This window comes from Urtica dioica, chromosome 4, assembly GCF_054948205.1.
Source record: "Urtica dioica subsp. dioica isolate 48M chromosome 4, U.dioica_male_clone48M_v1_H2, whole genome shotgun sequence".
Lineage (NCBI taxonomy): Eukaryota > Viridiplantae > Streptophyta > Magnoliopsida > Rosales > Urticaceae > Urtica > Urtica dioica.
The window spans coordinates 14414570-14429653 of record NC_142759.1 but is presented as its reverse complement, the minus strand read 5'-3'; the positions used below and the strand labels follow the sequence as shown (position 1 = coordinate 14429653).

The window sequence follows — 15084 nt, the reverse complement described above, 5'->3', positions numbered from 1 at the left end:
AAAAATTAGTATGAAATGACCGATTCAAACTAATTGTTTAACAAAATAGCCATAGTTTAATTAGTTTGGTAAAATAGCTCCAGTCTCAACCTCGCTCAGCTCTCGGTCCTCAGCCCCGGTAAAATAGCCGCCGACCTCGTGCACGGGATCGGGCGGAACCGGAGCTCCGGCGGAGGAGGTCTCGCGTCAGGCGGCGATGGCGGATTTCAGAGCTAGGTGCAGGCTCGCTCGAACGTGTGGCCTGAGAAGACAATCGTCGGTTCCGCCATTAACGCGTCGGTGTTCATATTGTTCACGAATTGGATTTCCAAATTGTCATTAAATTTAATCATGTTTTCATTGATTTTAATCCTGCCTTCATTAATTTTAATCTTGTCTTCATTAATTGTAGTCCCGTCTTCATTGGCTATTTTGCATGTACTTGACAAACTTTGACTATTTTGCAAATCTTTAAGTTCTATTTGACCATTTATTTAGCCGCTTGAGCGGCTTGACCCGTTAGCTTTTAATATAAAGTAAAGAAAAATATTTAACTGTCAATCAATAATATATGGATTTTTTTTTTAATTTTTAAATATCCTGTTTGTGTAACGCTCCGTTGGAGTTGCTCTCCTCCAACTAACTTATTCCCTAAGACGCACATGCTGACGTCAGCACGACGCTATACTCTCTCACTTGAAGAACTCATTAAAAAAACCGCCTTTTACTCAGACTCAGAGACACAGAGTAACTCGAGTCTTAAACTTGCTGTTTCTCTCTCCGTTAACGTCACCAATCTACTCTCAGTCTCTCATGGCCAATCTCAGCCACCTCAATCTGATTTTCGCGCTCCTCACATTCCTCGCGTCGGTCTCAGCCGTCCCTCCTCCGAGCCCCTCCGATCCCGGCCAAATCCCGGCGAGGTTCCTCGACTCGGCCAGAGAGAAAGACGTCTCCGATTGGATGGTTAAAATTCGGAGAAAAATCCACGAAAATCCGGAGCTAGGCTTCGAGGAGTTCGAGACGAGCAAGCTCGTGAGAGCCGAGCTCGACAAGATCGGCGTTCAGTACGATCACCCGGTCGCCGAGACCGGCGTCGTAGGCTTCGTCGGCTCCGGCGAGCCTCCTTTCGTCGCAATCCGAGCCGACATGGACGCTCTCGCTATGCAGGTTCTTTGAACTGTTGAATTCGAATAACCTTTATTTAATTTGATTATTATAATCACTAAACGCTGTAAAACAAAATATTCAGGAGAGTGTTGAGTGGGAACACAAGAGCAAAGTCCCGGGAAAAATGCACGCGTGTGGCCACGATGCACACGTGGCGATGCTTCTCGGCGCCACCAAGATTCTTCAGAATCATCGCCACGAATTGCAGGTTAGGTTTTCTTCGCTGATGAGCGATGAAAAGAGCTCTGCAGATTTCACTTCACACTCTCTTGATTCTTTGGAAAGTGGAGGTTTGAACGAATATTAAAATTGGAAAAGAAAAAAAATAAGAAGAGGAACACAGAACGTGGGTCCCACATGAAATTTGGATGAAAATCTCACCTCTTTAAAAAAAAAAAAAAAAAAAAAAAATTCTGTGTATTGATTGAGTGACTAACTTAAACAGTGGGCGGAGTCTGAAATTCAAGTCAGGAGCAAATTTGAAAAAGAAAATTAAGAAGGGCAAATTTAAAAAATTATATAAATTTAAGTTAAAATATTAAAAAAAAAAACCAGAATTTTAAGAAAAAAATGATAATTTCTAAAAGTTGAGAGAGCGCATTTGCTCCGTCGGTGACGGTAAATGTCCAGGTGTCCAATAGTGTGAAATGGTGTTGTGTGTCAGGGAACGGTGGTGGTTGTATTTCAGCCGGCGGAGGAAGGCGGGGGCGGAGCGAAACGGATGGTGGAGGCGGGAGTGATAAAGAATGTGGGAGCCATCTTCGGTCTCCACGTCAGCACTCTCATTCCCGTCGGAAGCTTCGGTTCGAGGTCCGGTCCCATCCTGGCCGCGTGTGGCTTCTTCGAGGCGGTGATCGGCGGGAAAGGCGGTCACGCCGCCATTCCTCAGCACACCGTCGACCCCATCCTCGCCGCCTCCAACGTCGTCGTCAGCCTCCAACACCTCGTCTCCCGCGAAGCCGATCCCTTGGATTCCCAGGTGTTTTATTTATCCCACTTTGCTCTTTTTCCAAACTCGGAAAAAAATGAGAAGACTTTTTTTTTCTTCGTTTTAAGCGAGAATTATATCACAGGTTGTTACGGTCGCGAAATTCCAAGGCGGTGGCGCGTTCAATGTCATCCCCGATTCCGTCACGATCGGAGGAACTTTCAGGGCGTTTTCGAAAGAGAGCTTTGCTCAGCTCCGACAGCGAATCGAGGAGGTAATATTATTAGTATTACTACCCTCCCTTTCATATGCTTATTTGTTATGTAGTCTTTGTTAGATTTTAAATCCCCCCATTCAATTCAAGAGAAATAAAACTGTTGTATTTTCTTGAAACTCAAACTCGACAGTATTATTTATTCAATAATGTATACACTTGATTAATAAATTAGTAGTCCTAAAATTATTCTAACATTCTTGGCAATGATATAGAGCATATTTGACCTATAACAAGAGCTACTACTTCCCTAGATTCTCTTTTCCCTTAAAAAAAAAGGTCAACTTTATTCTCTGCCCACTTTCAAAGTATCTAAGAACGAAGAATAATCCTAGTCCTAGTAAGTATTTCTAAACGGCCCTTCGGAAACGGTGAGTGACAGGTCATCACAAGGCAAGCGAGGGTGCACCGGTGCAACGCGACTGTGACTTTCGGTTCGGTCTCTTTACCGGTGACCAACAACGACAAGCGACTCCACAGCCACTTCCGAGGCGTGGCTGAGCGAATGGTCGGGGCCGAGAACGTCCACGAATCAGCCCAGCTGATGGGAGGCGAGGATTTCTCGTTCTACCAAGAAGCCGTTCCCGGGTGTTTCATCTCCGTGGGAATGAAGGACGAGACCAAAGGCGTCTTCGAATCGGGTCACTCTCCGTTCTTCAGGGTCAACGAGGACGCTCTTCCTTACGGGGCCGCTCTGTACGCTTCCGTGGCCGCCACTTATTTGCTTGAGAATCGAACGGGGATCGCGAATGAGAGCTCTCATGATGAGTTGTGAGAAGAAAAAGCAAAGTGGTTGGAAGTTTGTTTCTTGGGGCGTAAGGTATTTGTTATTAAGGACGTGTGTGAGGGGCTGATGGTTTTTATCACCTATAAATCTTTTATTATCAGTAATTTAGGCTTTTTATAGCCTTTTTTTCTGGTAGTTTTTTGTTGTCCCATGTAATCGTCTACTCGTCTTATTCAAATGAAAATAATGATTACATTTCATTTCACTCCTATATACTTACTTGCCTTTGGTCAAATAGAATACATGAGGAAGAAGTACTTAGTCGTTTACGGATGAAAAGTAGGACCAAAAACAAGCAACTTTCAATCATTTTGCCTTTTACAAAAATGAGTCCAAATCAATCAATTTTCCTTTTTTTTTTTCTTCTCAATCAATGTTCAATCCTAAACCCAACAACAGTTTCAGGGGGGAAAAAGTAAAGGAAACAAATCAATATCATAATCAACACGAATCCTCTTGTGTTTTTCTCTTAAATGGGATATGCTATAAAAGTAGATAGCGTACTCCAAGAAAAATCATTCTAGTATTTGTACTAAAAAAGGAAATTCTATCCGATTAACGTATAAAATAATTTGGTGATTAATTAAACTGATTTCTTAAAGCCAGAGTGATCATATGAAGGAAAAGAAGAAAAAGCTCACTGGCAAAAAGGCAATAATCTTCTTTTTCATATCACTTACCACTCTTCCAAATGAAGAAACAGATTAACTAATAACAATACTAATAAATATAAAGACCCATTATGTGATTTCATTTCAAGACTCAACATCCCCTCTATCCCACATTGACACGTTCATGTGTTTGAGAAGTGAAAAGAAAAAAGAAAAAGAAAAAGACAAGTCATATTCCAATGGATGGTCTGAGGTTGAAATATAAGTTTGAAAATGATAGCTGGGTTTTGGAGCCAATCCAAGTCTCCGATCACAGACACTCCTCGGCCGACACCTTCTTCGGGTCCTCGGAAGCCTCGGCACGGCCGAGCTTCTCATCGTCAGGCACACCGCTCCGGTGGTCTCCGTACAATGTCTCCGGCGACACAGCGGTGAGTAAGGACAAAGGAAGGTTTTGGAGGTCCTTGAAAAAGTACTGGACTTGCCTAAGCCCTCCAACAGAAACGACAGAGCAAACTCATCATCATCATCATGAAAACAATGAAAGAAGGGCAACAAAGAAAGAGAAGGAAAAGATTGAGCGTTGTGGTGGTTCAGTGACTGAGATGAAAAGCGAAGAGCGTGACGAGCATATCAGAGAGCTTGTTCTCTATTGCAAGAGTACTTTGACGAGTTGATATGGTTCAATATTCCTCGTTCTCTTATTTTCTCATTATTATTCATTAAAAGGCTATTTTGTGTGTGCATAGATGTATTTAATTGGCCTGATAGTGATATTGGCATATTTCTCTCGTTTCATGTTCTGAATCCTGACAAGTTCATGATACGAATGAGGAACAGTTTAGATTTGAATAATTTTTGTACAGCGAGTTCCAACATGAATGAATGCGCTAATATGATCCGTTTGATTTCGTTCTTTTTTACCCTTTTTCTCTAGAGATATTAATGAACAAAACAAAAAGTAAAATTGTAGTAGTTTTTCAGCTAATCAGAGGATGGTGATTGAAGATGACCAAACATATAGGAACCATGAGGTGATCGCAAGTCTATAGTGTCTAGTTTCCTCGGACAATTTCTCAATGTTTGGAACCATCGTTTTCAATAGGAGTTCATGTCATTATCTAGTTTCTCTTTAAACACTTTATTTCAGGTGCCAATCAAAATTGCATACACATAATTCGCATGATAAATAGACACTCCAAATGTGTGTACTTTTTCTTCCTCGCGGGCCATAATATTCAGACCGCAAATGTACTTTTGTCTAGGAAATTAAAAGCACTTTAAAATTTTATTGTAAAAAGAAATTAGAAACAGCCAGACCCACATAAGCATTCTTCAATGCCTCTCGTGTGGCGAATCGAGGAACAATGCCCAGCCACTGCACATCGGCACAAGTAAATAATTCAAACTTTGCCAACTGATGAACAACAAAATTGCTGTTCTATAAAGAAAAAGAAGAAAAAAGACGCTCCAAAGTTGCGATATCTTCGCGGATGAGACCGAGATCCAAAGCCAGTTTGGGGTTCTTCGTACACTTGTTGACCACCTCGATGCAGTCTAATTGAATTACCAAAATTGTCCATCCAAGTTGCCAAAGGGGTTAGAAACACCTGGTTAGAGAAGGTGATGTGAAAAGTAATGACCACACTATCGCGATCCCGAACAATACAGCTCGTCCCATAACTCCCTGTGCAGATTTCCAGAGCCGCCACAATATCTGGTCTCAGAGGGACCCAAGAGTGTTCAATCTTTCTTCCACTCGCCGGAGTCTTCGTGACTCTCACCGCCTCTCGGTTTCATCCAAAAACCCACTCACCCATCCACCGACTCACCCGGTTTTCACACCCTTTGTCCTTCAAAGCATTATTCCAGATATTCCACACCTGCCACACCAAAGTAACATACCTTCATGGTATTTGCAATTTTGAGTAAAATGTCACTCGCATCATCCACTCGTGAATCAGAAAAGATCTCTCAAAAACCCACCAACTTCCAAATATCACAAACTACCCCACAAACTCAAATGGTGCATTATCGATTCGGAATGACTCAAACTGCAAACACAATTCCCCCACTCAGTACAAGGGTGGTTCGGACCTTTATCCAACCCTCCGCGCGAATAGCTTCACCTTTGGGCGCAGCAAGAAGGACCATAGTTTTTACCGCCAAACCTTGGTCCAAAAAGATCTTTAAGGAACCATCTTCATAGCCAATACCCTCTTCGCATGCTAAGAAGTACTCGCCTTTTGAGAAATATCACATCAACACATTCAGATTACCCAGTTGATACCCACTTGTCTACCTTAATCACCCTTCATGAATCCATAATTAAACTGCAAATTTGAGTTCTGGCAGCTTCAAGCTTTTCGATTCATCCATTTCAAATTTCATCCTCTCCTTGTATATTTACAAGTCATACAGTCAAAAAAATGGGATGCCCAATTTTAAGTAGACTACAAGAAGCCTCAAAATCGAACTAGATTTTGTTAGTTATTGGCATTTCAAATGCAGGGGCTTTGATCAAACAACTATTAATTGGATCGATCCATTTGTTCACTTTTCACTCCTTACAATGTTCTTCCAATCCCACCATAGCAAGCTCAGATATACATAAAGCTGCTTAAAATGAACTTTCAATTCCTAATCCGAATGTAAAAAAAAAAACACGCTTCTTTTTAACGAAATGCTTGGGATGTACTAATGTGCAAGAGCAACTCTTTCCAACCGCTTAGATTTGGGCAATTAGAATTAGGTTCTTTAAGCCTCAGAGTTCTCTAAAGTAGAGACTAAAGAACTGCTCAGGATTAAATTTGACTTTGGTGATGCTTGATCTACTCATTACCAAATGAACCAGACTATAGGAACCTAATAGCAATTCATTAATCAGTAAAATCTTCATTTTCAAATTTATCTTCTTTGATAGACATCTAAATTTTTTCATAAATGAGCTTGCGGTGATTTGTTTAACCAGAACATTTTAGCACAACAACACATAGATAAACCAGCTTGGCATAATTTCTATTCAACTAAAACACCACTGTATCCAAATAATTCATCACACAAATCTCCAAAAACTAATTCGACATAAAAAAACTTCAGTACCAAAAAACAAGACCTCGTCGTTCTCTCATCCCATTGCTTACTTCTCGGACGAGTTAGGTCCTCTCTTCTTTCCGAATCCAACCACTGCGAACAAATCACCAATCAATCCATAAGCCCCTTCGAATCTCTACCGAACAAATAGAACTTTAAATCGCACTACTTAAAAAACGAATCTAATAAATTACCAGCAGTGACGAATCTGCTGTTGTATTGCATGCGCTTGTGTGCGCGTCCACGGGGCTTCTTCTTCTTGTCAGCCTTGGCCAACTTGGGCGTTTGGCCTCTCACCTTACCGGCACGAGCTAGAGATCCGTGAACTTTTCCTGCAACACTCAAAACCAGAAGAAAAATTCAACGATCTGCGATGCGAAAGAAGAGAGATATCGTTTTGAGTGCAGAAGCTTTGAGCTCTCACCCATGGTGGCTCTGCGAGATTTCTCTGGCTGCGAGAGTTCTTAATTTGCCGCGGGTGTTTCTGAGCAGAGAGACGATCAGTTAGGGTAAGCGATTGGGAAGAGTAGGTTTATATGTGGGGAGGCTGGACTCGACCCGAGTGTGGGTCAAGGCCCATTATATTCGGCCCGTTCTAGTAGTTAGCTATCTGAGTAACTACGAAAATACCCTCTTTATTTCAAAACCTAATTTATCAACCCCTCCTTCCCACTCTTCTTCTGTATTCTGCTTCAACACAAAAACAAACAAACAGAAAAAGGTAAAGACGTAGGCCTTTCTCTTCTCTACTCTCTGATTGGAACTCCTCGATCCTTTCGCGATCGGATCTCTACCTTACCGTGATGCTCGAGAACATCATCGACGACGAGTTCACCGGAATCTACCACTTCGCAATCGACCTCCTCTCCGACAACCAGATTGTTGCCCTAGCCTCCGCCATAGAGAAACTCGCAGATTTGAGCCTTCAATCTCCCAATCGCCGCAGAGGATTCGTCGTTTTCAGGTCCTGGCTATGGCCGAGAAGAGGAGCCCCAAGCGCCTCAAGTACGCGGCTCCAAGGTTCAACAAGGTTAGAGATCGACACGTGTCTTTGTCTGTTTCGATTCTTATGCTTATTCTTCGTGAGAAAAAAAAAAGGCTAGGTGTTATTATTGCTGTTTAAAAAAGAAGACCAAGTGTTTGTATAAATGTCAAAATAAGAAACGCGAGAAAAAAAATCTCAGACTTTTTTTTTCTCCATTATTTTTATTTTCCTCTTCTTTATAACCTGTTTTGGTCTTTTGATTTAGGAATTTAATCCCAAAAACTTGCTGCCATTGTTGCACTATAAATCTGATCATCATAGGTATCGAAAGTAAATTTATTTTCACTAGCGTTCCTTTCTGTTTTGTTTCTAAAAACTAATGAATTGATTTTATTTATTTATTTTGGTTTGGTATATCAGTGTTATATGCTACAAGAAGAAGCAATGAGTAGAGATGAGGTGCTTGGATTTGTTTAATTTTCATTTTATTTTGGCGTGTGGACGGTGGTGTTAATATTTTGCTGTGTTCATGACTTCATGTTTCAGAGCTTGATGGGGTTTGTTGTGTACGACATTCGTGTATACGAACGGAGTGTAATTTTATAAAAAAAAAAAAAAAAAAAAAAAAAAAGCAGTTGAATAGAAATGAAAATGATCATTCAATCTTCTAATACGTTTTTTCTATTTCATTATTATTTTGTGATGTTTGCTTTAAATATTTTTCTTTTCATGAAATGTTTTTTTTTTACAATCGTATGTCTACAATTTTATGCAATTGTAGACATGTATATATATAATTTCGATAATTATAGATATGTATATCTACAATTTTTGTAATCGTAGACATATATGTCTACAATTTCGATAATGTAAACATGTATGTCTACAAATTATGTATATTTATAATTTCTGTAATTGTAGACATATACGTCTACAATTTCGATAATATAGACATATGTGTCTACAAATTTTTGTAATTGTAGACATGTATGACAACAATATTTGTAACTGTGACTTTTGGACGTGACGCTACCACCGATCTCGTCGGAGAAATCGAATTTGACATCTAAAGAGAAGAAATCGATGGCGGGAATCGAATCGGAGAAATTGTGCGGATTTGCGGTGGAAGGAGGCGGAGAAGAGAGGGAAAGAGAACAGAGAGAGAAAATGAAAAATAAACAGAAAAAGAAAGAAAAAACAGAGAGAAAACAAGAAAAAGGGAAAAAAATGTAAAAAAAAAATAAATTTAAGGGTAAAATGGACATTGAATATTAAGCATACTACTAGAAGTGTCCAAAATTATGCTTTGACATATTTTGGTCAAAAATATTGAAATTACTATTACTTGTGACCATTTCCCTTCTTCAAAACAGTGATATTTAAAACCCGCTTTTATTATGGAAATTACATCTAGTTGCATGTTTTTGTATTATTTTACAAAAACTACGGGTGAACGTTTTACATTACAAAAAAAAGCTGATTTCGAATGTGAAAATTCGCTTTTGCGCTTTAATAAACTTAACGTATATAAAGGTTAACATACTATAGATATATAATTTAATCAGTAAAATGTTATTATATATATATTAAAAAAAAAAAAAAAAGGAAGAGCATCACCCAGTTTACCCAGAGTTAATTTACTGTTTAGCTTGATAAGTAATTACAATATTGTCTTTTGAATGACAACAAATTTACAGTCTCTCCTTTGAATGACAACAAATTTACAGTCTCTTTCGTTCTTATTAAAATACACTAAACATAAAAGAAAATTAATATGCTGCCATTCGTGGAGTTTTCTAAAAAATCTCTAGAGAAATCTTGAAGATGTTGGAATGTTGTTGGTGGCCATCGAAGAACCTTGAGTCTGAGATCTAGTGACTCCCCATGTAGACTATTTGTGGCGTCGTAAATTCCTTTAAAAATTCACAAACGGCCTTGGTCACATCCCAATCGTCATTTGTGATAACTTGATGACTGATCTCGATAGGCACGAAGTCAGTAGTTGTCCAGGGTGGGCCATAGCCCCCCTCAATTTTTTTTTGCATTTTTTGCTTAATTTTTATTATATTTTTACATTTTTTTACCCTCAAAATTTACAAATCACCCCCCTTGAATTTTTTGTTGCAAATTAGCCCCCCTAATCTAGGTTCCTGGCTTCGTCCCTGGATCTCGGATACGTGTAATGTTCGGCTGTAGAAAAGTGAGACCGGCTTGTACCATCAAGTTGATAATGTGAGTCACACATCTTTCGTGAAGAATTACCCCCTCAGGCATGGTTCTCGAGTCGAGTCTTTAACTCCGCTATCGATGTGTTGTTGACCACTCAGAAAATGGCCATTCACTTATAAATCTCTTATTGTATCTTATTTTCTTGATAAATTGTATTTTTTTAATTGAATATTCTTTTTATTTCTACAAAATAGTTTCCGCTTATTAGGCAAACTAAATTAACTGCAAAAATAAAATAATATATATTTATGTATATATACTTAGTATAAGGTACGATATTCAACGTGGTGTACTAAAAATTCCTTAAAAGATTGTAGTATAGTAAAATAAAATTAATAAAAAATCATTAATCGTGTGAGTAACCGTATGGTTTTTATTTTTGTTTGCATCACAGAGTAACCGTAACCCTATGTTACATTACAATTGGTTCGTATTATTTGTGTACCTCTCGTCTATAGCTTAATGCAATTTCCTTGATTCTTTTCTATCGAAGAATATGCCTAAGCTGAATTTTACAAAAAAATAAAAATAAAAAAAATGGAAGATTCGGGTCGGATCAAAGGCTAAACGAGTAGTACCATAAATTCCAGCCAACGTGTCGGTAGCTAAGAGCAAGTGAACAAATAAGTGAAATAAGCACAAAGCACTCGATTGTGTTCCGTTCCAACACATATAAATTCCTTCGCTAGGGTTTTGTTTTTGTCCCCCGTACACTCTCTTCTTCACACTCCAACTGTGCGTACACACAGATCTGAACCTTTTGGCGGTCAACAATGGCCGACGATTCCGCGCCACCGACGGCTCAGCTCGCCGAGACAACCCTAAACGACGCCGTGCAGCGCGCCGAGTTCTCCGACCGAGTCCCGATCCGATCGATCATTTCCCGGCCCGACGGCGGGTCCGGACTCGCCGGAAACCGAGTAAGGATCGGCGGGTGGGTGAAGACGGGAAGGAAGGCTGACAAGGACGCGTTCGCGTTCCTGGAGCTGAACGACGGATCGTGTCCGGGGAATCTGCAGGTGATCGTCGCCGCCGATAAGGCGGAGCTCGGTACGCTCGTTCCGACGGGGACGTGCGTGGCGGTCGACGGAGTTCTGAAGCTTCCGCCGTCGGGGACGAAGCAGAAGGTAGAGCTGAGGGTTGAAGAGGTCGTCCACGTCGGACCGGTTGACCCGGCGAGCTATCCGTTGCCGAAAACCAGACTCACGCTTGAGTTTCTGAGGGACTACGTTCATCTGCGTCCCAGGACCAATACGGTATCGAGCTTTGAACTCTATTGCGATGTGAAATGAGCTGTTTTGAGCATTTCGGGATATTTGGTTTCATAGTTAAGCTATGGGGGGCAGAAATGGGAACATTAAACTTCGAGGATTGTGAAATTTTGGGAATGATCTTGAAGAACTAACAAACAACGGCAGTTTTCGTATGAGTCATTGATTTTAATTGTAATAGCAAAAACGGGAACATTAAACTTCTAAGGATTTTGAATTTTGAGCTTCCTTTGAGGAAGTAACAAAGACTGGCAATTTCGCCAACAATTAGGACGAAGATTGAATGATTAATTGATTTAGATTAGGAAAGAGCTTTTGTAAGACGTAGTTATGAGTGGCAAAATAAAAGATATTGATTTTGTACATTTGTTTTTTAAGCATTTTATTGGACAGGTCAGGCTGTGATGTAGAACGTAGACAGTTTTTATTTCTGGTGCCTATGTGCCTCTTTTGTTTATAGAATTGGTGTTAATCAGATTACTACATCTCATTTTCTTAACTTTTTCTATTTTTAGTATATTGTGATTTGATGAAAAGTACAATTGTTTTCAGATTTCTGCAATTGCACGGATTAGACATGCTCTTGCGTACGCGACTCACACGTTCTTTAACAAGCACGGGTTTCTTTATGTGCACACACCAATTATCACCACTAGCGATTGCGAGGGCGCCGGTGAAATGTTTCAAGTGACAACTTTGATCAGTGAAGCCGATAGGTTAGAGAAGGAATTAATTAAGAACCCTCCTCCTACAGAATCAGATTTAGAAGCTTCAAGGCTTGTTGTCAAGGAAAAAGGAGAGAGTGTTTCTCAGCTGAAAGCTGCCAAAGCTAGTAAAGGAGAAATCGGCGCTGCTGTGGCTGAATTAAAAAAAGCAAAGGAGAACTTTGCAAAGCTAGATGAGAGGTCTAAGCTTAAGCCGGGCATTCCTCAAAAGGACGGAAAGATTGATTACACCAAGGATTTCTTTGCTCGTCAAGCATTTTTGACAGTTTCTGGACAATTACAAGTTGAATCCTTTGCTTGTGCCCTAAGTAGCGTCTATACGTTTGGTCCTACTTTCCGTGCCGAGAACTCCCATACCACAAGGCATCTGGCAGAATTCTGGATGGTTGAACCGGAAATTGCTTTTGCTGATCTTGAGGTAAATGAATCTCAAATATAGTTTTCTTTTGACATATGGATGAATAGGTGGTATATTCAGAGTTATTCTTTTAGTTGCATTTCACAGATTCAAGCAAACTAAGACAGTGACGTATTTGTGTAGGATGACATGAAATGTGCAGAGGCGTATGTGAAGTTCTTATGCCAGTGGTTACTCGACAACTGCTATGATGATATGGAATTTATGGCTGACAAGTTTGACAAAGGTTGTATCACCCGACTTAAAATGGTTGCTTCAACCCCTTTTGTAAAGATAACATACACAGAAGCAGTAGAACTTCTAGAAGAGTCCGTGAAAAACGGAAAGGTCTTTGAGAATAAAGTGGAGTGGGGCGTCGATTTAGCATCTGAGCACGAAAGGTACAAAACTTTTTTGTTTTGCTTGGTTGACAGAGGTTAAATGTCTATTTGCTTGCTTATCCATCCATGTCTTGATTGTGTAGGTACTTGACGGAGGTTAAGTTCCAGAAGCCTGTCATCGTGTATAATTACCCAAAAGGAATAAAAGCGTTTTATATGAGACTCAACGACGATAATAAAACAGTGGCTGCCATGGATGTCCTTGTACCCAAGGTTAGACCGTTTTTTAGCACGTGTCCATAAACGCTTTCACTTTATGACCGTTGGGACATTGGATGTTTAAGGATTCAAATTGGTAACAATTTGTCAAAACTATTATAATCAAGAACTCGTATCGGGATTAAGCAAAATAATGGAGTGCTTTACAGGCCACAACACTCACTTAAGCTAAATTAGTTAAATGCCATCAATTAAACATCATTACTGAACTACACTTTATCGCGTAAGAATGACAATACCCGGATAACAAACTCACATATCGCATTTTCAGGTCGGTGAGTTGATAGGTGGAAGCCAAAGAGAGGAGCGTTACGATGTGATTTTGAGCAGGTATGATAAATCATAATAACTGCACTTTTCCATTTGATAGCTCTCGTGATTTATCGATTGATGGTTTTGAGTATTGATGAAAATCGTTGGATACAGGATCAAGGAAATGGATCTACCCACTGAGCCGTACGACTGGTATCTTGATCTGCGACGCTACGGGACGGTGAAGCACAGTGGTTTTGGTTTAGGGTTCGAGAGGATGATTCTGTTTGCCACAGGAATAGACAACATCAGAGACGTTATTCCCTTCCCAAGATACCCTGGAAGAGCGGATCTTTAATTTAAATCACAGATAACACAAGCAGTAGTAATCACAAATCATAGAGTTCCTACTTCCAATTATTTTGGGGCTGTGCCCATTTTGTTCCCTCATTTTTATAAAAATTTGTACACTTTCCTTTTGGTTTGTTGTACACCTGATTGTTTGTTCCCAACCAAAGCTTAATTTAGATGTTGGATTTTGGAAAAAAAAAATGTTTCCTATATTTTCGTGCAAAAACCCGTCTCTTCGAATTTCTGTTATTTCAGTCATATTAAAAAAAATAATGAAAAATTTAGGGCCTTAGTTACGATTTATGATGAATTGGCGTGTAAAATGTAAATCTTCAATGAAGGTGTAAATAATAATCTTCGTGGACGTCAAATTTTCTTCTTGAATTTCAGTCTGCCCAGTCCAAACGCTCATCTTCTGTTAGCTTGCCGAGCAATCCTGACCCCAAACAGGACCGCTCTCAAGCAAGATGGGTACCCCCAAGCTGCGATCTCTACAAGCTCAACGTCGATGCCTCAATTCCAATGTCTTCTAACTTTGTTGGAGTTGGAGCTGTTATTCGCAACTCCTCTGGACTAGTCATGGCTGCATTGGCTCAAAATCTCCCAGGCAAATTCACGGTCAAAGAAGCTGAAGCTCTCGCTCTCCGCTACGGCTTATCTTGGGCTTTGGAAGTGTTTCTGCCTATCCACTTTGTGGAGTCAGATGCTAAGACGGTGGTGCAAGCTTTGGAGAAGAAATCTTCTTTCAAGAATGAGTTTGGTTCCATTTTGTCTGATGTATCTAGTTTATTGTCTAACTTTCCAGGAGTAAAGTTGTCTCACATCTATAGGGAAGCCAACATGGCAGCCCATGGGTTAGCAACTTACGCTCTTTCTATAGACGATAAACTCGTTTGGTTGGAGGATTTTCCTCCTTCGATAGAGTCTATAATTAATCAAGAATGTTTGTGATTAATAATAGATTTCTATTTTTCAAAAAAAAAAAAAAATAAACGAGAGAATTTCAAGTCATTGACGCAACTCAATGAAGTATTCTTCGTGATTTCTTGGAGGCTCGTGATTTCTTGGTAATTTTTATGGTTTTCGTCAAATTTCAAAACCTTCATAAAATATGGTTACATTTTCTTTTATGCGTTCGTGATATTCTCGGGCACTAATCCTTGCAGGTAGTTTCGAAATTTAATTGGACTAGTAGCTTGTGCTTCCTACAAGAACTAATTCTTTATTTTGAAAAAAATGTGTTAGTATTTAAATCTATGATAGTTACTGATAAATAAAATTACAAGATTAGTGTTTTAAAAGTGCAACATTTCTAAAATAATGGGTGTTTTAAATGTATAGTATTTAAAATTAAAACAAAAAACTTTCAAACTGTAAATAAATATATCCCTTTAAGATACAAATAAGAACAG

General features: G+C 39.6%; 4 protein-coding genes across 5 annotated transcripts; 3 read left to right on the top strand and 1 right to left on the bottom strand.

Annotated features, from left to right (window-relative positions):
* Nucleotides 1-697: 697 nt before the first annotated feature.
* Nucleotides 698-3338, top strand: LOC149400718 (IAA-amino acid hydrolase ILR1-like 4). Its single transcript, XM_089613029.1, has 5 exons — nucleotides 698-1149; nucleotides 1232-1357; nucleotides 1814-2128; nucleotides 2223-2351; nucleotides 2734-3338. The coding sequence occupies exons 1-5, from the start codon at nucleotides 793-795 to the stop codon at nucleotides 3124-3126; spliced, it is 1320 nt and encodes a 439-aa protein (XP_089469155.1). The 5' UTR covers nucleotides 698-792; the 3' UTR covers nucleotides 3127-3338.
* Nucleotides 3339-6742: 3404 nt separating this feature from the next.
* Nucleotides 6743-7509, bottom strand: LOC149400717 (Ribosomal protein S30 family protein). Its single transcript, XM_089613261.1, has 3 exons — nucleotides 7267-7509; nucleotides 7037-7174; nucleotides 6743-6935 (listed from the first exon to the last, which is right to left on the bottom strand). Exons 1-3 carry the CDS (start codon nucleotides 7268-7270, stop codon nucleotides 6889-6891), a joined length of 189 nt encoding a protein of 62 aa, XP_089469387.1. The 5' UTR covers nucleotides 7271-7509; the 3' UTR covers nucleotides 6743-6888.
* A 10-nt stretch (nucleotides 7510-7519) lies between these two features.
* LOC149400716 (uncharacterized) lies at nucleotides 7520-8572 on the top strand. 2 transcript variants are annotated; one of them, XM_089613260.1, is made up of 3 exons: nucleotides 7520-7872; nucleotides 8093-8148; nucleotides 8248-8476. In XM_089613260.1, the coding sequence occupies exons 1-3, from the start codon at nucleotides 7646-7648 to the stop codon at nucleotides 8277-8279; spliced, it is 315 nt and encodes a 104-aa protein (XP_089469386.1). In that variant the 5' UTR covers nucleotides 7520-7645; the 3' UTR covers nucleotides 8280-8476. The 2 variants fall into 2 exon arrangements, 1 of the variants encoding a protein (XP_089469386.1); XR_016296718.1 differs by lacking the exon at nucleotides 8093-8148 and having other exon boundaries at nucleotides 8248-8572.
* A 2172-nt stretch (nucleotides 8573-10744) lies between these two features.
* Nucleotides 10745-13914, top strand: SYNC1 (Class II aminoacyl-tRNA and biotin synthetases superfamily protein). Its single transcript, XM_089612002.1, has 6 exons — nucleotides 10745-11312; nucleotides 11880-12470; nucleotides 12594-12850; nucleotides 12934-13063; nucleotides 13341-13399; nucleotides 13496-13914. The coding sequence occupies exons 1-6, from the start codon at nucleotides 10830-10832 to the stop codon at nucleotides 13677-13679; spliced, it is 1704 nt and encodes a 567-aa protein (XP_089468128.1). The 5' UTR covers nucleotides 10745-10829; the 3' UTR covers nucleotides 13680-13914.
* The last annotated feature ends 1170 nt before the right edge of the window (nucleotides 13915-15084 follow it).